The sequence below is a fragment of the Chamaea fasciata genome, unplaced genomic scaffold (genome assembly GCF_029207755.1).
Source record: "Chamaea fasciata isolate MVZ Bird 193981 ecotype frontalis unplaced genomic scaffold, bChaFas1.0.hap1 SCAF_18, whole genome shotgun sequence".
NCBI classification, from domain to species: domain Eukaryota; kingdom Metazoa; phylum Chordata; class Aves; order Passeriformes; family Sylviidae; genus Chamaea; species Chamaea fasciata.
The window spans coordinates 6,632,999-6,656,959 of NW_027094103.1; the positions used below are offsets into that span (position 1 = coordinate 6,632,999).

A 23,961-nucleotide genomic window follows, 5' to 3' on the forward strand; every position below is an offset into this window, starting at 1 on the left:
AAAGGCTGGATTCTACATCAGTGGACATACTTGTCCTCAGTCAACCCCAGCACAGACAAAGCTCAAGTGTATCAGCTCCTGTGGTATTACAAGTCTGGGCATAATTAATGGCATTGGACAACAATGCTAATTGAATTAAATGTGGATTCTCTTTCCTCTAGTACTCTTTAAATTACTTGTTAAAGCTCCCATCTCTGTAAAGCATGAGATTATTTCTAAGTGCAAAGCAAGCAAACACTGGCTTTGTTGGAGTCAAGTCTCAGGCTAATGTTCTGCCCCAACGGTTGTCTCCTTCCCACTCAGCTCTGCACTTCAGCTCAGTCATGTCCTCAAGCTTTATTTGCTGAAGGCATGTGGAGAAAGACACAAAAGGCAAGTCTGAAAGAACACAGCTGCTGAAAAAAATCTGTATTGAGATCTGCATCAGACTGGGACATCAAAGAGGAAGGAAATCACTGACGGAATTTGTTGAACTTGATATATTTGAGGGAGACTTTTTCCAGTACAAGATCCAACTTCCCAGAAGCTGAAGATTCTCAAATCGGTTATCACATCCTCCTGCCTCATCAGAGCACCCCTCTTTCACCACAGCCTCAAGATCCCTGCTGTGTTCTCTGCCCTCATTTGTCCTGAGTGCTTTCCACGCACCTCAGCAGTGCAAAAGCTGGACTCCAAGCTGAGCAGCTTGTGCCCATCACCGAGCCTGTGTCACCTGAGGGGCAGCAGGAGACTGCCCCACTCTTTTTAGTTTGTTCTTCAAAATCAGGTGAGCCCTCATACACTGCAGTGCTTGCACACTTCTGCAGGCACATGGAGACCTTAAGTTCAAGGAGTGCCACAGGCTGTTTCCCCCAGTTCAAAAAACACAGCAAGATCCAAGGCTTCAACACCAAAGCAAAGGTACACACCCAGACCTACTCAAATTCTTCACGACTGGGGAAACACTGTCCCAAAACTGGGATCAAATAATGGCACATTTAAGCAAGATGGCTCTAGCACAACAAAAAGCACATGGACCAGCACATACTGAAACCCAGGCAGCACAAGATGCTGGAAGGAGAGTCTGCAGTACAGACAATGACTTAAATATGGGAATACATAAATATCTACTTTGCTGCAGATAAACTAACCTCCATTTAGTAAACCTACTTTTTTGTTTTCTCATGTAAAATAAAATGTGGGGTTTATATGCATAAATAAATATCTGTATTTGTGTTTATGTATGTATACAATGGATTCAGTGCACTTCAGCGTGAACCCAAACACATCAACCTATGAGAAAGCTTCAAGCTCTGCTAGAGCTCCGACAAGCTCTACCCTAAGGCTGGTCAGTTCAGAACAGAAGGGAAATGTTAGCCCCAAATGAAAGCAGGCTGTCCTGGCACAGGGCACCAGAATGAACTCAGCCCCACACCACAATGCACTAACTGTTTCCTGAACACTTACACACTTCCTTTGTCCTTCAGAAACACACACGACAAGCAACGAACAAATAACGCCAAGAGCTTGTAAAGCACCAAGGTTAAAAGGAACATTTCAGCAACTGGAGAAAACCCTTAACTACAGGAGTTCTGAAAAGCCACAAAGAGGAGCGAGCTTTTTGGAAGCAGGCATGGTAATTCACCCTTTGAAGGCATCACACCTTCCCGGGAGAGCAAGAGGCGGAGGTGAAGGAGAAGGAATCAAACCCCAGACAAGGCCTGGAGGAGCAATATTCGTCCCTCAAGTACAGCAGGACACAGTGGGGTTCTGTTCAGCCACGCGGTAGCTGCCCATCAACGGGGAAATCCAGTGCCTGCCCAACGGTCAACAAAGAGGGCTTTTATGCTATTTTAAACAATCTGAAGTGTCTCAGTTAATGGAAGACCGGGCAATTGGCCCTCAACTATTTCTAATTGACTGGAATGATGGATGAAGCTAAAGGGAAAGCTGACCCACTGAACTTTTCTATACAAAGCTAGGAAACTCAAGGAGATTGTAAACAGTTTATAAGAAGGAGAAGTGGGAGAGGCAGAATCCCAAGGGCTATGCTCCTCTCAACCTGCTGTTGTTTCAGATGAAGGAAAACAAAGAGCTTCAACTCTGAGCAACAAACAAAAAAAACATGGGAAGGTCTAAACAAGTAGGGTATTTTTCCCATGCTCTCCTCCCCTTTCTCCAGGGCTGTTTAGCTCTGCCATGCAGGCTGGTCCTCTGAATCAGAAAGGGCAATTTGTCATTCTGACAAGGAGTCTCTCAGGGCTCTCTATTGCCTTGCCCCGCTTTTCAGATCGACTGGGTGTTAACCAAGGATGTCAAGACATTACATCTCAGTCAACTTCAACAGATGTGATGATATATACTTAAAACATACATGTTAATCAGTGCCACTACATTAAGGTAACGCTCAGGAAACCACACATGCCGCTTGATTTTCTGAACAAAACCATCACTAGCACCTTTGCACTGCAAGGGGCAACAGTGCTGCAGTGTGACAGAGCTGTCTGCTCACCTCAACAGCTCCTGGGAAGGAAGTCTGAGGATATGCAACTTCCAGACGGGGAAATGGATGAGTAATAGGTTCAAATTCACACCATCTAACTTTAGGCAGCTTAGCAAGGTATCTAACTGCAGGGTAACTTAATTCTTTCTTGTTAGTCAAAAAGAAGAGTAGGAGCCTCAGAGAATAGATCTTGGACAGACTAAATTACTCCCTTGGACATACCCAGCCATTGATTCTGCAGGGAAATCATATCAAGTGCGTCAAGACAGCATTAAAGCTGGAGGACAAATCCAGGCCTCAAAGCCACAGTGCAAGTACCCTGTGTAGAACCCAGAATAAGACAAGGGTGTCACAAGTCATCACTCAGTCATGAGCCCTTTTCCTCCCAACAGTTCAGCAACATCAAGAAGTAAAACAGAAGCATAAGCTATTATATGTCATATGAAAATAATACAGGACAAAACAAACCAAAAACCCCCAAACAACACACCAAACAAAAAAACACCAAAAAAAGAAAGAGCACCTGGCACACAGAGCTCTCCTTCCCTTAACTGTTGACAGCATGGCCAGTGTTTATCTGGACAGCCTGCCCACTAGGAAACTGAGCAGGAAATGACTGCTTCTCACCAAGATTTGTACAGAGAGTTCACTGCAATTTGCCAAACTACCTCCCAAAGACAAATACAATGTAAATCTGCATGCCTAATCTTTGACCAAACCCAAAACAGATTTGATTTGCTTCCTCTCTGGAGTCTTTGAGATGACCTAACCAAGGCTAAGTTAGGGAGATTTTTAGTGGGATGAGGTTATATCATGGATTATAATTTTCCACCAAGTTTTTTCCTTCATCTCCCACCTGCTGCCTCTACAGCGCCGGCATTAAGGGTGGTGTGGGATGACTAATCTTACATTCCTTTCTGCAAATAAGCATTCAGATTCCATTTCTTCTAGGCTTCACAGAGCTTGGATCACAAATTAAATGGATGTATTTATTACTAGGTATCAAGTCCACAAACTTACATGCACATGGGAGTCAGAAGTACAAGCTAGGTCCTTCATCTAAAACAAAAAAAACAACCGTCAGTTTGGCAGGTGAGAGCAGAAAGCTCCTTTATGCAGTCTGTGTGTCCCAGACTCTACCCCAGCCACCTTCACACATCATTAGTGAGTTAGACCAAAGCCTGCCAGACACAGCCAGTTCTAGGCTCACACACACACGCCTACTTGCACTGCTACAGAACTACCTTAGAGAATTGCTTTTAACTTCAAGGCAGATGTAAACCATCTCTGCATTCTTTGAATTACAACCAAGGCTGGAGCATTATTTGAGTGTCCTAGGAGCCGTATCAGATCAGTGTTAAATTTAACTCATCTCCTCACCCACCCACAATCTTGCTGGTAGATCTGAAGTACGCAACAGAAATGCTTTTTGTGGAAAAACACAAAAAGCAAAAAAAGAATCCCAAAACCAACAACAACAGAAGCTTTTCTAACCCTGAGGAAAACAGAACAAACTGACCACTGATGATTTTTGAAGCCTACATTCCAAGAAAGCTGTTCCTTAAAATAAATTATTTCTCATTCTGGGGAATACAAAGCAACTGACAATAAATCCAATCACCCGTCTCACAAGGACCGTGCCTGCCGGTGTCTCCCACCGTTAAGCCCCAGAGCAGGTCTGCCCGGCAGTGAGGCAGCAGGACTGTGTCAGTCCAAAGAGCTCCGCAGGAGATGACCCCGTTACATCACACACTGCCTCTCCCCTCTGCACCTCACCCCGTTCCAGCGCCCACCAAAAGCCACGGTCTGAACAAAGGCCAGCAGGAACGTGAGAACAGCCTCCGACACAGCCTGGCTCCCGCTGCTGTGCCACCCCGGAGAGCAGAAAAGGGACAGCAGGAAAGGAACAGTGCAGGAGGTCTCTGCATAGATACAAGTCCATTGGAACACCAAAAGACACAAACAAACCAACAAAGCCAAAGGCTGCTCCAACTGCTGTAAATCTTCCAAATGGAAGAGATTCCAGCAGAGAGACAATTTTCCCAAGTGCAAGGCAGTTACTGTGCTATTTCAACTACCCAAGAGAGTTCACTGATGGCTTTTTGTCTGGTAGTCTGTTTATTTCACACATTTTCTGTTTATTCCCTAAGACTGACCTTATAACCCGAACTTGTACAGGGCCAGCCCTCACACGCTGGTAAGAGAGCTAATATGCACATGCTAAGCTCGTGCTAAACTAGCAATAAACAGTATGGAAAGAAAAAACAAGAAGGAAAAACAAAAGATGACCATGAGCACTTGGATATGAAGCTGAGTAAGAAGCTGCTCAGTTCTCATATCCACAGCTGTGGAAGGATGTGGATGCACTGCAGTGGGCTCAGCGCACAGCTACCAGGACAGCCAGAGGACAGGATCACAGGGCTCTCTCTTCCACGCCTAAGGTCCCAGCCATTAACCTCAGAAGAAGGTCAAGGAGTGATGTGATTACAAGTCCAGTCCCCAAAGGTATAAAGGAAAGCTGATGGAGAACCCTTCAGAGAGAAAGGTTTAACCAGGGCCAGTGTCTGTGATGAAGACTGACAACACACACACACATTTAATTTTAAGACAGTGAGTGAGAATTGTACAAATAAAGAAGAAACACATGGTAAAATTTTGCTGCTTAACAGGTTGGACCTAATTATTTCTAAGAAACACGTTTCTATTTTCTCATAAACCTGATAATGAAGAGGTGCTCACATGCATGCACACAACTGCTCTCGCTTGACTGCTACAACACACTGAACATTTTTCAGGTTAAGAATAAATTATTTAAAGTTTGTGAAGGAATTCCCCATCCCTCCCCCCCAGCCTGCCCTCAGCAAACTACACTTAAATGCAATAAAGATATTTTTGTCGGCTAGAGAAGGGGCTAATGATGCCTGTTCCTCTTTTGGCCTAAGGAGTTCCCTCTCCTCCCACCAGTGAGCCCCTTCTCAGCTGTCAAGCAGGACTTCAAGTAAGGCCAAATTGCAAACCAGAGCACTGTGTCAACTGAGAAACCACCATGGCCCAGGAAGGGCTGTCTGTCCCATTCCCCAGCCTCTGATGCCTACAGCACAGCTCCCAAAAACCTGTAGTGCCAGCACAACTGAAAACAGCTGCTGTGGATAGCTAGTGCGACAGCAGGAACCAGTGACTGAAGGGGAAAAAAGAGATGAGCACCATTTATCCAGGCACTGTCACCTAGAAAATTAATGGGAAAGCACTGGCTCCATTCAGTTTATAGTAAGAGTGCTCAATCTCGGCAGGCCATTCAGCAAGGACTGCTATTACTGCATGACGAGCATGAATCCCAAAAAGGAAAAAGTCATTTAAGCTGAGGTGGAAGTCACTTGCCCAGAGGTAAATACCTTCACCAGCAAAGTAAAATAGCACTCAATTTCTTAGTTAAATGTGTTTGACTTTTTCCATTTCTCATCAGCTCTGGCTAATGGTTCTACATACTTGCTGGAAATGGGCATCTCTCTATGACCACTCACTCCTCCTGGCACTGTGTATACAGTCAGCTCTTCTACATTAACACACTGGAATTGTAAAATCCTATCACATTTGCCAAGCACTCAATTATTCACATAGTACCCTTTTTATTATTACTTCTGATACGCTTTTGTTTGGGATTTCACAACAGAATTCAAATATGATGAAGACTAAGACAAGATGCAGCCCAAGAGTCAGCAGCCTAAATCACTTCTAAACAGGTTCTTGGAGGGCTTTTGAGAGAGCCATTTCTCAATTAAACTCACAGAGATAAGAACAAGAGATCAGGATGAAATTAGGGACTTGCTATTAACAACCATCAGTCAGAAAACTAAACTCATGCTCTCACGGCTGCATTTCTCTGCAGTTGGCAAGACAAGCTGCTTGAACCTAAGGACAGGACAGCTGCATTTCCCTCCCACTCCTTGTTGTGGTTTTATGCCAGAAAACAGAATCTTTAATTTTTCCAGAGAAGCCCTGCCAAGCTGAGGCTGCAAATAGGATACGGTGTGTTAGTAAACTCCAAGGCAGCTTGCTCACACCGTGGCCAGAACCTCTCCTAGCGCCCAAATCCCCACACGCACGCTGGCAGCAGTGACTGCCTCCCTTCCACACAAATGATCCTCCTGTGTTAGACTCCTTTGCTGTATCAGGCCTGTGCAGGGCGTGCCATTTTCACCTCTTCTGGCAGAATATGCAGCACCCAGGTACCCAGACTTGGTTCCTCTCCCTCACGGACCTTCCTATGACCCACCTCCACTACTGTGATTTTGGCAGAAAGAAACCAAAGCCTTCCATAAAGCATTAGCTGTCCTGGGCTCATCTATACACACAGCTGTCTTTCCCACAGTTCAAATGGAGCTGTTTTATCTTCCTCCCAATTCTTCACAAGGAAACAAAGACAAACAGTCATCCCACCCACCTTTTTTAAACAGTAAGACAGACTCAATCACTACAAATTTAGCAGCAGCAAGTCCACCACCCACTATGAACACCCTGCCATAAACACTGTTCCTGCCTCCAGGACTCACCCTGAGCCCAGCACTGGGAATATTCTCAGAAACACACACCAGTAGGGTTCATCCTACTTTGGTTTTCAGCTTGTGGGTTTATTTTTTTCCCAAGAGAAAACCAGAGTCTTTTAATCCCTTTCCAGAGTCTCCAGCAGCAAAAACATCTCCAAAAAGCTGCTGCTAAACCCACAAGTCAGGTTTGCTGACCGGGACTTACCCATCATTCAATTATATTAACAAATTGTTAACAAATAAGTTCATCTGACAGAAACCTGTAATGTTCTACATCTCAACTTGCTAAATCAGGAGTACAACAGTTAGCAACAGATAAACATATGCATGGAAGAGGGTAAGTCTGGCAAACAGTTGCAAAAGCAATGCTGGAGCCTGAAGAACACCAGATAAAGATGAGCAGAGGAGAAAAGCATTACAAAATGCATGAATCTATCCAGGGAGGGCAAAACCAGACAGTAAAGCACGTCAGGGAAAGGGGAGGACAGATAAAAATGAGAAGAGACAGAACTCATAAATGAGAAGAGTGTCATGTGGAAGCCAAATCAGTGGCTTTCATATGAAGAAAAAAAAAAGTGGCAGGAAAAGACGAGGGGGGAAGTATGAAAGAAATATTTCAGTTTTTAATTCCATCCTGTTAACACTGTTTTCGTCCACCACATAAATCTTTTGGTGAACAGTAGCTCCCTCCACACACAGTAGTATATTAAGATTCTTTATTAGGGCTTTCCAAACACCATAATGTCATTCTTTGGCTTTTTATGTGGTTTGCCTAGACTGTATTTTTGTTGCGAAGCTCTCATTAGATGTGTATCTTGTACTGACAGGGCAGAGATTATAAAATACAAGAAACCTGAGCACAAGCCCAGTACTTGATCTGACACAAGTGCACGCTCTCAGGCAACAGCAGGATGCCTTGTGTGTAACTTGCAGATACTCCTGTATCTGTTCGGCATGAACAGAATGGGTCTGAGCCGTCCCAGAGTGGCATGTGAGCAATTAATTTGGGCAAGTACAGAAAGGGGACGCGTGCCCAAATCCAGATGTATCACAACCCATCTCCCACACCAGCTCCTGTGGCAGCCCCGGCACTCCCAACCCCCAGGCAGAACAGCTCATGGCCCCGGCAGAGGAGCTGAGGACTGGGAGGAGAATACTGCCCCAAGCCACAAATACCAGAGAAGCACAAGAACAACACACCACAAAGATGGAGCCAAATTAATAAATCTTGCTTACAAGGGATGACAGCATGTCAGGAAGAGCAAATGTACCCATGCAGCTACCCGGGTGGAAGACAAAGATATCCATCCTGAACAGCAAATTGTGTCCAGCATCATGAACACTTCACACCCCACAGGCAGAAAGCTAGCCTGATTCTACACTTAATTCAATTATCTATGTCAACAGTGACCAAACACATCAGCACTTACAGCCTCCCACCATTTATCAGTTCACACACGCAGAAATTAAACTGACTCCTGAACAAGGAATCATCAGCAAACTCTGATCACAGAAAAAAACCACAGAAAACTATTTTTGTCAAGAAGTTCAAATCGAGCACGGCTCCATTTGGAAAATGAGACAAAACCAAAGGATAACCATATCATTCACTTAACAAAAGCAACTAAATATATTATAGCAGGCTGTTAATGCACATCTAAAATGTGTTTAGAAACCCAGAAAATAGACCAGATAATGTGCTCTATATACCCTCAGCTGCAGACTTTACAGCTATTCTTAATCCTAGCTTTGTGAATCTGGTAGACATAATTCATTGTGCTTTTGGATCCATAATATTTTGCAAAGCACTGCAGTTTGCTGGCTTACAAACATGTCCCGCCAGCTCACTGGGTAGAAAGATTTCTGCTGACTTCACCTACCATTTCATCAGGGATTAGTATTTTTCCCTGCTAAGGATACAGGCTGCAAGCACCAAGTAGGAAAGGTTACACATGTGGCTGAAAACAACTGGTAACATTTTGGTGTGTGATATATACACGCAGTGAATGAGCACTTAAGGGGCACTTGACTGTTTCTTCCATGAAGTTCAAGTAGCATATTTAAATTTCAAATGCTTTAGAAATTTCACTTCTTTTTAAAGGCATAATTGATAAATTTTTTTCATCATACATTTTATACCCGAAACTTCTCTAAGAGGAAGTGAGATCATCAGAGAAGCCTCTATATTCTTCACAGACTTCCATGAAAAAATTCTCCTCTTCACAACTTCACACTTGCACATGTACCACAAGAAATAAAACCATTTTTTAATGGAGAGTATTTCATGTAGTGTTAAGAACCTAAGAAACCATAAAGGTAGACTAACAAGCACTTCTGGTCCAGTCCTCTACCAGAAAGGTCACACCTCAGCACTCTGCCCATTCTAAAGCACTGACATATTTTGCAATGAAGGTGGTTTTCCATCACACGGATTTGCACTCTCATAGTAGGTTTCTGTTTTCATACAAAGCAGGAAGAGAAGCAAATTCCAATACAAGTCCATATAATTAAAATAATGGAATTTTACACCATTAAAAAGGCAACTTCAGAACAAATCACTGAGCGAGCTGCTTCAAGAACATTACCTTCACAGCTGCAGCAACCCCACAGCTGAAGAAAACTTCAGTGAAAATAGTTTCTCATAATATTATGCAGCATTTTGCAGTTTGAGCAGCCAAGCAAGTTCAAATGGTCAGCAGCACTAAGCTTTTGTAAACCATTTGGATCTTCCTTCTCCTAAGAAACTTTTACAAGAGTTCATTACCAGGAGCAGGTGGAGAGATGTTAAAGTCTTCACTATCAATGACCACGGCTCCAGCACAAGTGCTCACTGTTCTTACCCTCGGAGCAATACGAACACGATGACAGAACAATGGATTTATTTCTGGAAGAACACGAGTTTGTGGAGGTTTGGAAGCCAGGTGAATTGCCCTGCAGTGTGTATTAACTATCCAGCCTACCCTGCTCAGCCAGCGCAGGGCCACAGAGGGATGCAAACAGCTGCAGCACTGGAAGAGGAAGGCTCCGCAATGCCCTGCCCGCTCCACAGCAGCTCTGCTCCGCAAGGGCACATCTGTGCCTCAGGACACACAGCAGCTGGATCAGAGCTGATCATCCCACATGCACACACGGATGAAGGGAGCTCCAAACAAAGAGACCTCAGACTGCCGGGAGCTGGCTGGGCTCAGCTCAGCGCCACAGGGCCGGGCTGGAAACTGGCGTGTGTTGACATCACTTATGTGTGAGAATGCTGGTGGCTCACAGACAGCTCCAGCATTAGCTGCAGTCTGCTCTCCCAAAGCCTGGCAGCAGTAGTCTGGAGGAGGCACTCCCCAGCCCATCAAGAAATAACAAGTGACAATCCAGGAAAGCACGTTTGCTATCCATTCATGCATGCAGGCCATCTTGGGCCAAACAGTGGATGTGCTAAAAGGTTTTCCCCAGAGGAAATGTGTTTATTAATTAATATCTACTGAATTAATTGGTTCCCCATATGCTCTGCTGTGCTTCTAAGACTGGAGCCCTGCTGCTGCTACTGAAAGGTGTCAGGCGTGGTGACTACACAGGAGGTTCAGCAGAACACTTCAGTCAATCTGAAAAACTAATCTATCTTTTTGTATTCATCAAATTCACAGTGTATCTACCTATGGCAGAAGACATGGAAATGGCAATTAAAATCTCCAATCCATAGTAATTTGCAAAAAGCCAACACATGCTCTTTCTTCAGCTACGAGTGTGGGATACAGCAGGAGCACAGAAGAAATGCTGATGTGAGGCCATCAACTCATCTCTCGGCCCCTCACCTGCAGTAACCCTGGTCATTCCTTTCACGCACCATTACATTCCTTATACCAAACCGTGCTAGCAACTGCTGCCACCACTACCAGACTAACCTTTACATCCACCACATCCTCTCCCACTCCCTTTCATCAGTGCAGGAGAGGTATTTTTGGATTCTGACTACATCTGGCACAGCTCCATGCAGTGACATCATTTTTCTAATGTTATCAATCTCTCAATGAGACACTTTATTCATCACAAGTCAGTGTCAGCTGGCAGGGACCACAACTCCTGTCATTCCTGGTACTTCAGCACCCATCCTGCACCAGCCTCTCTGCGTAAGCTCAGACTGTAGTAGCAGAGGAGAGAGGGCAGTCCTGCGAACTCCCTCCTGTAAGCACATGCTAGGCTGTGCATCCTCAGTTTTCTCTCCAAGACGTTCCTACTCCATGGCAGTGCCACATCTCCTAAACCAGAAAACCCTTCGTCAGAGTATGGGAGGACAAGCACTCGTTATGGCAGCCTCTCTAGCAGATTTAGAGATCCTCTGATGTTTATTTAGTCCAGGTCTCCAATTTCAGCATTCCCTGACAAATGCAATACCCACTTAGTCCAATTCAGAAACCTGAATATCAACAACTGTAATTACCACGCCCAGCGGTGAACTCAGACTGCAGCAACAGCATCCCTGAGGCAGGCGATGTTGGTCACCCCGGCTCCCTTTCAGAAACAGTCTAAAGTTGATTTCTACAGTAAAAAATGAGTGTCTCAGCTCCATTAAAATACCGTGTTCCAAGATTTTACCATTGTACCACCACTACAACACACTGCTTACTGAAAGCTGGACAGGCCCAACAACCAGGCATTTGACATCATTCAGACAAACTGCTCTCACAGCATCAGAAAGGTCCCAGGTGCAGCCATAATGCCATTATTTAATTCCATGTGGCCAGTGCTCAGCCTGCAGTAACAGACGGGGAGAGCAGTCCATCAGCCACCCTCTTGTAAACACGTTAGCACAAGCTTGAATTTCTTCAGCTTAAAACCTCAAAAAATGAAGCTGAAGACAGCCTAACCATACAACTTGCAAGAGTCAATTCAGCTGCAGGAAATGGTTAAAGCACATCACAAAAGAAACATTTATCAATACAAACAGGCATGATTGTGATGTGCTCAAAACAGCTTCCTACTGAGGAAGAGGGTCATGCTGGTAAGCAACAGAAGAGGCTGCAGAGAGGCATAAAATCATGTTCCTAAATCAGACGCCTCGTTAATAGTTATATTACAAGTATGTAATAACTAGAACAAAAATTAAAGGTACCTTGAGAGAATAACACTTTCTGTAAGGCAAGCTGCAAATAGAGTCAGCAGGATCTGTGCTACCTGTCTGGCAAACACATTTCCACTTGATAATGGGCTTATGACAAGCAAGACTTTTGAAGTGACCTGTATAAAACACTCCTGCAGAACGCAGTGGTTAGAACAACTGCAAATGAAAAAGGTGGGATGACCCCTCCTGTCTGGGAGAGCTGCTTCTGAAAGATTTGCAACATGCCACACGGCACCAGGAACAGCGCTTCATCTTTCCCAGAGATGGCAAACCTCTCAAAGCAATGAACTGCTTCTCTTTAATTCAGCATATCTGCCCCACCCAGTGATTAAGTCCTTTGACAGTTAATTTAGGAGGATGTATTTCTCTTCCAGATGCTAGTAAAAGGCACACTGACAGCAAAAGAATGGTAAATGTTCTATTTCCAGTCACTCTGATACAGGATACACCTACAGAAAGGATTTGGAGTAGCAGTAACTTCCCACACCACCACATCAGAATAACCTCAATAACTCCCTGTGCACAGACTGAGCTGTTCCTGGAGGCACCTATTTTGCTCTTCAAGGATTCAGGCTTGAAGGGATCTTTTCTATGCACTTCACTTAGTTTTGGTTCACTACCCCGCATGCAGATACAGAACACTTCATAACACATTTGCTGCCCACCTGCAAGACATTAATGATTAATTTCCAAGCATATCAACTCTACACAGCTGTTGGGCTTTCCTTTCTCCTCTGTTTCTTCACTGCTTGCTTTGAAGAAAAAGCAGGAATATCACGCAAAATCCAGCTAGAGATATTAAAACATTGCAGTATTTTTCCATCTCAGCAGAATAGCTGGAGAGTCAAAGGCTTTAATCAAAGGATCAGGAAAAATTATTTCAAATACACAAAGTGCATGCCAGATCAAATCCTGTCTTCTGTCATACAAGGCAACTGTTATCCAGTGGACTAATTTGCAAACATAATTTTATCTGTTTATTACATAAATCAGACTAGGTGAAAAGATGTGAAGACATGATTTGTACTGTCAGCTCCACCCCGGGAGCATGGACACTGAGGATGGAGGGGGCACTTGTACGAAGTCCATGCTGAAGTGAGATCTGCATGCAGAGACAATTCAGCTGATGGTGAAAGATGACATCCACGACAACTCTTGCCTGGGTCCTGTGAAAAATGTCCTATCTGTGCTCTCATGTCTGCAGAGCAGCTCTGGGGAACGGCTGAACAGAGCCCGAAAGGCAACCGGCAGCAGGAGCGCCCCACGCTCACCTGGTGAAGCACCAGCCCAGGGCCTCCCGGAGCTCCTGCTCTGAAGGTGTTCCAGAGCAGCCTGCTCCAGCAGGCCACCAGGAGCTACTGCAGCTCAGCTGCCACAGTGCGAAACCACCGGACAGAGGGAGGGGGAATACACCTATTATGGTCTGCCAGACACAGCTACATTTGAATTGATCTCTAAATCCACATTTGTGCCATCACTGGAACCAAGACATTTGATTTAGATTCACCTCACCTATCCGGTTCTCTGCTCCTGAAAAGGAAAGTATTACTAAGGTTTTTCACAACAGAGTTAAAAGGAACTTACTGCAAAGATCTACCCAGACAAGAAGTGCTAGTGACTTCTTGCAAGATATAAATATAGCAAAAGCTCTCAGAAAGTTTCTGAGTCCAACTTTCCCAGCACAGGTTGTCAGATGAGTCCTTGATGTCTTTTGTAGCTGTACATTACCTGGAGGCTGACTGTAGGAAAGGTACAGCTACAGCTTCTCGGTGTAACTCCTGACACAAATACTGTCCCTGAAGGAAAAACAACGCTCCTTTCAAATAAAATTAAACCACTAGTAAAGCAGAGCAATTATTCTGGAGACAAGCCACTTTTAATAATAATAAAATCCATGCAAGGACAACTATAAGGTGTAAAATTTACACTAAAATAGACTACACAGACCAGCACATCTATCCAAATGCATCTGTCTTTGTGCAAATTCACCACTTTTTTACCTTAACAAAGGTTTGCAATAAGTATTCAGGAGAATATACCTTTGACAATTCCATATACAGAGCACAGAAAAAATCTGAAGTACAAAGAAAAAATAAAAACAAGTACTTTTACGGAATGTGTTTAAATGCCTTGTTTCCTGCCTGAAATTTGCCTTCTGATGGAGCAAGTCCACTATGACAAATCTTTTTCCCTCCAGTTGCTCTTCCAGATCTTTGAGATGTTCTGGGAACGGTGGGAGGTTAACAGTCTTCACAAAATACAGCCAGATGATCAGGGAAGTACCAAATGGCTGAAGGGTTTCGTAAGGGAAGGCTAGATGAACACACACACTCTCCCCATGCAAAAGGAGACAGGGAAATAAAACTGCCTTGATTGATATTTCTGAAGAACAGTTCACATCTAGGGATTTACTAATAACGTCCTTCCAAGGCAGGCTTTGTGTGACAGCTGCGTGTTGTCTCTCTGGTAACACCTTTAAAAGGAAAACCACGCCAGACAGAGTACACAGAGCATCCACTCCAAGGACTGGTCTGCACAGTCATGGCCAATGTCATAAGTCTTTCTCCCTTTGTTCTTCAAAAAGGAAGAAAAGGAGGGAAAACTCCTATGTGTGACATACCTTAGAGCATCAGAAACTCGGTCAGCTTTTGCAGTAATCTGAATCACCCCTCTGACTGCCCCTGGATTTTCTCACAAGATCCGAGCCCTGCACAGACAGGATGCTGTACTGCAACAGGTAAAAGAGAAAACCTGCAGAACTGAGGTCAGGGGTCTACACCTCTGCTAAGTGCTTTTCTTTTTCGTTGGCAGAGGCAACGGGCTACACGTGGTGTGTGTGAAAGAATGAAAGCTAAAGCAAACAGCTTGCAAGTCTTGTTAAATTATCTGTACTGAGTAAGAACCATGAAAGGCTCACAACATAGAGAGATTATGAGGTACAGTGAAAAATCAAAGATCTGCAGTTTAGGGCCCAGTCACCAACTGTGAGGTATCCAGAGTCCTACAGCTGACCAGGGGTTACAGAAAGAAACCATGAGCATTCCAGGGTAAGCACCTCTGCTCACTGATTACTTGGGCCTAAAAACTAGTTGAGGAAAAAGAATCAGCAGCTCAGAGAACAGCAAAATGAAGACAGACTTTTAAGTATACCCCAACAGTACCTGGAATACCGTGCTACAGACGTGATCTAATTAGACAGTAAGTCAATTATCCACATTTCATGACTTAATGATCTCTCCTATTGTATCAAAGATCCTGAGAATTTTTTGACATTTTCAGAAGTTGCATGTGAGTCACTGGGAGTCTCTGATGAACTCCCTCTGAAGGAAGCAGGCCATTATGCTGTCTTTCCAGCAAAAGCCACAGTGCATTTTCTGTTTGTGGTGTTTAATCATTAAAAAGAGAGGGGGGAAAAATCCTTTTTGCCAGGGCACGCTAACAGTAGAATGAACTACCTCATTCATCTAAATAAAGTCAGCTCTAAACCATGCAATAACCATTTAAGTGCCTGCTTTGTTAATTATTTCACTGTTTATCTAATTCATTATGAGCATCTAAACAATAAGCTCATTCAGCATTAGCCAAGATCAGACACAGAAGACACCCATTCAGCCTATCCACCCTTCTGCCCACTGGGGGTCTGTCCCCTGCAGCCTCACCCAGGTTTATGGGGTCTCTGACCCCCCGAGAATGTTCAATCACTCCACAGCTCAATACAGCACAGCTTTATGAAAGCTTCCTGTCTCTTCTACCATTAGTTCTTCCATAGCCTTTGTGTGGATTTTTGGGATGGTTACCTCCAATTTTCCAATTTTGTTTCAGGAAAAAAAGGTCACCTTCCAGCATGAACAAGGACAATATTCCCAAGGGGTGAGAACAGGAGAATTGTTTCATTATTAATCCACTTCTCTTTTCCTCACCTGTTGCTTCTGAATTCATTTTTTTGCATACAGCTGCAACAACTGCTCTTCCGAAAATCAGGATTTCTATAAATGCACAACAGAGATCACTTGGGAAACAAGGGCAACACACCTTCAAAAGGGCACAAGGAATTGCACCTGCACCTCCCACACGACCTCAATTACATCCTGCATCCACTCCCTTTCAGAAAGGCATGGCACTTGTGATTCCCTTAAGAAAAAAGTACATTTCACCTTTCTATGCTTCATTTCGGTTTGGCATTTATATAGCTCAGAAGATAACTACACCTTTTTCTGGTGATGTTAGCATATGATTAAGTGTTCCTCAAACAGGGGCACCTTTCTTGGCGATGGTAATTGAAGTCAGCACATGGACTGGCCTGAGAGGCTGCATTAGCAGTTCAAACACTCTTCTCTTCCTCTTCTAAGGAGCCAGCTAATCTTCAGGTGGAGTGCAACAGCTGGAGCCTCGGAGAAAAATAGAAATGGCAACATGTCTGGGAGCCTTTTACTCGGTGGACAAGCCCATCACAACATCACTCCAAGTGGCAAAACACAACTGGAAGGAATCAAAACAAAGCCACAGCCACCCTTGAGTTCCTACAGAGGGAGTGGTGTTTTCCTCAAGTATTTCCAAACAGCGGTCAGGGTGGGTGGGTGTGGGGAGTCAAAGGCTTCAGTACAAACTGTTTATTAAAATAATTCCCTTTAATTGCCCTCCCTCGCACTGCAGGTTTTAGCTACGGAATCACTTGTGCCCTGGGAAGGGGCAAGTATGCACCGTTTGTGACTGCAATTAAAGCAGAGTAATTAACCAATCCCTCCATTTCTGCAGGGAAAGTTTCTTAAGCTGATAATGAATTTAAGCATTTGAAAGTAGTGAAACTGATTTTCCATGCAGTAACAGCATAGGAGTTGCCAAATGCTTTCCTCTTGACTGTTCACTGAGCACCTGAAATGATGCAGATCATTACTTCAGCAGGCACCAGGCTGTTAATCTCAAGATTTACACAGGAGGCAAAAACTTATATTGCAATATAGCCACAGAAGTGCAACTGTATAATGTAAACAAATTTCATATGGAACAATAGGCTCTTCTGAGAAAACACTGTCATTTGGGTGTGAGAAAGAAAAAAGACTTAAATCTGCACAAATATTGTTAGGACAGCCAGGGTGAATTTACACAGCACACCAACTGCCAATTAAAAATGTTAAACAAAAGCCAACCATCCTGGTCTGTACATTTTTCTTCCCAACTGCTGTGTAGGCACATTATTCAGAGCAGCTGTGTTATTAAGAAAGAAAGAAAAAAAAACGAAGCAGCTCCTATGCACTTAAAAATCCTGTGCAGAACTTTGACCCTGCAGTGAAGGGCTTAGCCTATGTTTAGGCCAGCAGAACCTACTTGACTTGTGTCCCAGATTTAGCACTGAGAGGAAAATTCATCTCCCACACAAATCTATTAAATGAATGTGGCATCATCTGAGTCAGGAAACAAGTCTCACACAACCAAAGCACAATTAAGTATCGGGCAATCAAAATGTTGGAAGGCAGAGAAACTTCCCAATTGGATGGTATAAACCAGGATAAATAAACCACAACGACAAGAGGCATCTTTGAATTCCAACTCCATTACAGTTAAGTCATAGATTCTCAGCCACTTCACTTCGCAAAACTGAGAAAGAATGTGCTGGCTGCCCATTCTGCAGCTGGGCATCTGCACTCTGAATGCTGCATCAGCAACAGTGGGTAGTGTCAAGCTTTTCCCTCGTCACCCACTCCTGCACCCCACTTGGTGATGGAGGACACCGCTCATCAGGAAACTCACTGAGCTATCACCTACACCAACATGTCTCAGGCACAGCTCTGCTCAATCCATGGCAGTGCCACAGTTCAAATGAAGGAACACTTTGCCTCAGCTAGGAAAAACACAGCAGAAGAAAATAAAAGTTAGAGGTGGGAAAAAAAGCCCACTGGAAGCTTTTACTATCCTTTTTCTTGAGTTCTACACTACTGTCCCCCATCTCTGAAATGGTTCTGGAACTCTCACAAACACATAAAAAAGACAGAAGCATACAAGAGACCTTGTCCCGGAGGCACAAAACAGAACTGGGTCAGAAAACTGGGAAACATCTGACTTGCTCAGGCCAACACAATCAGGCAAAAAATGAAGTTTTGATTGGAATGTGGCCATGCTGGCTCAAAGCAGTTATCTCCTACACTGACTCCAGTACTGACGCCTTGAGCAACAGCTGTATCACGTTCCACATTTTGAAGAGGACGTGTTTGGTTTCATCCCCCACACTGCACATCCACAGTGTCCCTTATCCACCCAGCAGCAAAGAGGAAAAACTTTTTATAACCTTTTCCTGAGCTTAACTAAAAATCACCTGGTACCTGTCAACAGAACCAAAAGCAGGGATGATGAAACATCATCTAAGAGCAGGCACTTGACCTCCTGCCTTGCAATACCTGAGTGCACCTACGCAGGTACTGCCATGCCTGTGACACCGTGAACTGAGCATGAACAGAGCCCCGAGCCCCTGCTCCTCCTCATTTAGATCAATCCATTTTGAATACCACAAGTATCTTAATATAAAATGACTTCTACAGCAGTTAACCCTGCACTGCTTTTACCTGTTCAAAAACTCACACTGCTTCTCTGCTGCTAGAAAGAGACCAAGAGACAAAAGTGTTCAGGTCTGCTCCTATTCACTGTCATTCTGTGACGGACTTCTTAGTCCTTTCTTTAAATTTTTCTCTCCCATACAAGGAAAGGAGGCAAGATTTATTCCCCTGAAATTGCTGAAACAAGACAGATGAACAGAGGAAGACAGAGCAGTGTGAATGCAACAAAAGTGCATAAACACAGAGGTGAAAGCACAAGGGTGGGACCCTGCTGGGAGACAGCGCAAGAGCTATTAACACCACGCAGTGCAAACCATGTTTAGACAAACCCCGAGGATGCACATCTGGGTAGTATTGACAGAAGTGACCTTGCTACAAAAGCAGGGATATCACCAGCTCTCCAATATTGCAGGAGATGTCCCAAGCAAATAAAGGCCCTGTTTCAACTGGTATTATATAAATTGAAATAATTTAACCACCTCCCAACAATATTTTACGTTTCACCATCACGACTTTCTCTAAATCATGGGAAATTCAAAACCAGCATTCACTTTAAAGGCTGTGTATTTCAAAGAAGAGGAAACTGAGGCACAGACTGGCAAGAGATTACTCCCCAGTGCTTCAGTGCCTGCAGTCATCCTGAGCTTACATGGCACACTGGTGGTCAGCAACAGCAGTAAGTCTGAAGTGCACCACTGTCTGACAGGCGGACTCCTGTCTCTTCCATCATCCAAAGAGAAAACTCTGGTTCTTTAACTTTTCAGGCCACTGAAGAGCCCAGCTGAAAAAGTTTATTCTTTCTGTGTGGCAGATTTTGCGAAATGTCCCACAAATGGAAGGTTGCCTCTGGAACTCATTTATCAGGAATTTCAGCAACGCTCTGCACAGATGTTGCATGTCACTTCAGGCTCCTGCTAAAAGTCAAAATGTTGTTGAACTCAAACATGAAGGATTAACTCCACTGGACTTTAAGCTGCAGAACTCCCATGAATACTGACTGTAATTCCCTCTCATGGCAATGAGAGTATCGCAACATCCAACAGTGAAACTACCAAAGCAAAACACCTGACGGTCCTCTGAAGTTCACTGGCACAATGCACCTGGCCAGGGCCCTGTAGGCCACACCTTGTCCTCTCCCCCCCTCACACTTTTTTTTCCCACAATTCAGCTGAAATTCATACATGTTTGCTAAGCTTTCCCTAAGTACTCAAGATTCTAGTCAATTTTCTTAAATTTTCAACATTAGCTACTATTTCTGCAGAGGTTCTAACCTCCTTCAGTATTTTCAACAGCATTTTCTCTCCCTGGTTCATCACTGCTCACCCTGAATTTCCATCTTATGCCCAACATCCATCTCCTTCAGTAAGTGCCTGAAGCACTCAGATTCCCATTTAGTAATTGTGAAAAGCCAGTTCTTCAACCACGAGCAGGAGCCATTTCTTCCTGGCCTTTCCCAACAACCTTCTCCGACTGTCAAAGACAATTCACAGGAGCCCTGCCTCAGTTTTTATTACCAGCCCCTTTCAATCAAAGGCACTGGGCCAAAATAAACCATCTCACTTACTAGTCCCGCAACTTGCTGTCCATCACTGCTATTCTTAGCAAACTTGGCACCGTGTCCTAGGGATTGCTCATTTTAGGAGATGCATATAGGGAACAGGACGACGAGGTGAGATTCTTGACTCCTTCAATGGCATAACAGAGCCTGAGAAACAGTGATGTACAGAAACTGCCACAATGGCATCCATCAATAGAGGCAGAGACGCATGTTTATCTTCTTTACAAGAAGCTTTACAAGCTGTAACTGTTCTGGTTATTTGTAGAGCCTCAGTTTCAATTCCACGAAGCCTAATCTAAATTTTTGCTGAAGTTGCTATATTAATAGCAGCTTCTTTCCTCCTGGGAAGTATCAACACAATCATCTCTCGGACTCTTTAATACAGGCTAATAACAAAGGAAGGCAAAAAGCAAACTACAAAGGAGACAACAACCCAGCTTAGAGAAGTTCTTATTTTTTTTGTTGGCAAAGTAAATGAAAATTCCGTATCTACAAAGGTAGAGTAAGTATTTCAGAAACGTATTTTTTATTTCTGCATGGTGAGAAAAGCCTTTTCCAATGGTTTGAAGTCTCTCAGTTCAAGCTTAACGTTAATTTGAACCTTTCATGTATTTTCTGCTCTTGCAGATCATCCATGTGCTTTTTAAAGACTTTTTTCTCAGAAAAGTAAATAAAGTTCTTTAGTCTCCAAACTGAAGCCAGGTCTACATACACTCATAGGTCAAATCTCAAACCCCGCTTTTACTTTACACGGAGAGTAAGAAAAGTGTGGCTGTTGCAACAAGTACAAATCCTGAAGGAGTGTCCCAATCATGTGAATGTGAGCTGGAAAACAGAGCACCATTCTGTACATTTTTTAGTCTTAAAACCAATTTTGACTGACTGTTGTACACACACTTACACGCTTCTCTTACAAAGCCCTTTCAGTCCTTTTTGTGGCTCACCAGCTCACTCACTTTACAGAGGTCCTTCTGGGGAAAACTCCTTTTTCTTCCTTGCATCCTTGCTGCTGATTTCCATGCTAATTAATCAATAGATGAGGTTCCCTATAGGCCATCACTCCCCGTTACCGCAGAGCTCACCCCGGCGCTGGTGTGTCCATCTGCTGTGCTGGTGAGGCTGGCTGGTGCCACAGATCTGCTGGCCGGCTCCAGGGCAGGCAGCCAAAGAGCTGCTGCCTTCCAGCAGCATCATCCTTCTCCCTTGAAAATGCCACATCCTCCTCCTCCAAACACACAGCAACCGCTCTCCAGCTGAGCCATCCAAATGGCTCCACTACCTCAGCGTGACCACGTATCCTGAGCTTTGAAACAAAACGTTTTTGCACTTGAAGGATGTCAGGGGTTACCTACAGAAACCTGCCCAAGTATTTCCCTGGGTTGTCCAACCGCCAAGCACAACAACAGCAGTCATTCTGACAGACTAACAGGCCAGCACCAGTTGCCTACGGCAAAGAGCCATTTTCTTGGTTAAAAGAGCTGCTTTACAAGTAAGTTATTATGTAGTGGTTGAACAATACCCATAAAACTTCTTTGTTTTAAAGCAGATTTCATGTAGATGAATAAATCACTGGGTAATCCCAGTTCTACTGACTTAATTACTTCTGAGCTTTTTTCCTATTTTACTGGGTAACATTTTCAAAACCCCTCAAGTTCTCCTGATGCCTGGTATTCCTCCCACCAGCGTAGGTAGATGCGCATCTGGAAAGAACACAACCCTATTATTTTACTTATAATAACAACCAAATAGACCTCATGGAAACAGATTTCATCTCCTATGCACAGGAAGGTGTGAACAGTGAAACAATGATCTATGGAGGTGATGAAAGATGGAGCAAAGTGTTTTTGAACCAGTTTCCACAGGAGCAGCCCAAGCAGATGCGTGGCTGCACCCAGCAGGGTGAGAGGACACAAGGCTTGTGCTGCAGCCAACAGCAAACCACTCACTGGAACACATCATCACCTCCTGATGTGCTTGATTCCTCAGCATGGTAATACAAAAATAACGTGGCTGCATCACAATACAGTAGGAAAATCACACACCTTGGATGTTTGTCCTATTTTAACATAAAGGATTTTTCCATTAGGCAAGGACAGTCTTTCAGTAGTAGAGTACTATTTCATGGGGGGGAAAAAAAACCCCATCGGCTTTTCAGTTTCTGAATAGGAAAAAAAAAAAGCATTTCCAGATATCCTTTTGAAAAAGGACCACTGAGACCAATTCTGTCGTCTACATCAGAGATCTTTAAAAGACATTTCGTAATTTCAAGCCAAAGCACATCACTCTGTCATGGGGAGGGAAGAGGAAAGAAAGGGGAAAACAATTTAATTTCCCCTGCTCATCTGAACACGCATCAAGTGAGCCTTTTAACAACCTCATAAAAATGTGCAAGGCAGACAGAAAATAATTTAGGATGCATTTAGAATTTATTGACTTGGCCTGGTCATACGTTTGATAACATATCTTGCTGTTGGTATGGCAAGTGGGGAAAATAAAATTAAAGCTGATCTGTGAAAACTGGCAGGGTTAGCTTCAAATGGAGCTTCAAACCATACCAAAACAAAAAACATCTGATCTATCTTTGAAAAATAAACTCAAATGTCTCCAAGTTAGCCGTGTTTATTACAAAATAACTTCCTGAAGAAGAAACGGGCTACAAAACCACTGGTAGTGGTAGGTATGAGAGACTGAGCACTTCAAGACTAGTCACTGGCCCTTTGCTCCTACAAGGCCACTGAAAGCTTCCTTTACAGGAGAAGCTCTATTTCAGAACTACCACCTGAAAGCCCAAAATTTTACATTCTTGCCACATCCGTTTGACTCTGCCTTGTTTAGTACTTCCTGCTTGAACGAAGTCCCAGTATTTTGCCTGGAGGTGAGGGGGAGATGTTAATTTACAGGGAAAGGTGAGGGCGGTTTAAGCCAAGAGAAGCCTGTCAAGCATGGACATCTGAACTCAAGCTTTCTGTTATACAGTTCATCCTTTCCCCAACCCTTCCCCATCACACAGCCAGATGTTGCCAGCTTTGTCAGCGTGACTTCTGTAATGATGGCTTTATGTGGCAAGGGACCATGCCACCACCTGCCACTGAGAAGGTACCTGCACCTCTTAGGGAAGCTCAGTACTTGCTTGAATTATTTCTCACTCTGGTGGTTCTTCAGAAGGGCTTCAGAAACACAATCCTCAGAGTTCTCTCAAGGTTAAAGTGCAAAAATATATTAAGACATGTGATATGCCTCCATTTCTTTGTGGTTTTTTAACTCTTCAAACTTAGGTCAACTTCCCTCCGCGACCTGGTGGAATTTTTGAACCCCAGGCTGCCGACAGCACATCAACCAAGGCATGCAAACAGATCCCAGCTTGGACAGAAAAGAGTGCAAGAAAATCCAGACTATTCCGTCTCCCTAGCTTATGTCTGGAGTGAGTAATCGGAATTTGATTGTGTTTCATGAGAAAATAACTGAAACACCCAGTGGGATTTTTTAAAATTTACTTTTTAATACACTTGTGAGAAGGGCTGGGGAAGAAGCCTCTTGTTGCAATGCCCTACAGCTACAGAGAAAGCAATCCAACCTTTTACGAAATAAGAAACACAGCAGAAAACAAAACCAGACAAAAGCTCTTAAGAACGATCAAGCACAGTGTTACTTTGCAATCTACCTCTTGATTAAGGAAGAGGTTTGGGATGCTTCAAAGGGTACAAAATTACACTGAAAAA

General features: G+C 43.8%; 1 protein-coding gene across 15 annotated transcripts in view; it reads right to left on the reverse strand.

Annotated features, from left to right (window-relative positions):
- The window catches only part of ARVCF (ARVCF delta catenin family member), a 249,261-nt gene that overhangs the window by 92,059 nt on the left and 133,241 nt on the right, over positions 1–23,961 (reverse strand). For 9 of the 15 annotated variants that reach the window (XM_066200014.1, XM_066200011.1, XM_066200013.1 and 6 more), the window contains one exon: positions 3,503–3,541. The exons of 5 other annotated variants lie outside the window; for them this stretch is intronic. In XM_066200014.1, the coding sequence (XP_066056111.1) occupies positions 3,503–3,541 (39 nt within the window). Of the gene's footprint in view, positions 1–3,502; positions 3,542–16,344; positions 16,365–23,961 lie in introns of those variants that run through there. One more of the 15 variants, XM_066200023.1, reaches the window with a different exon arrangement.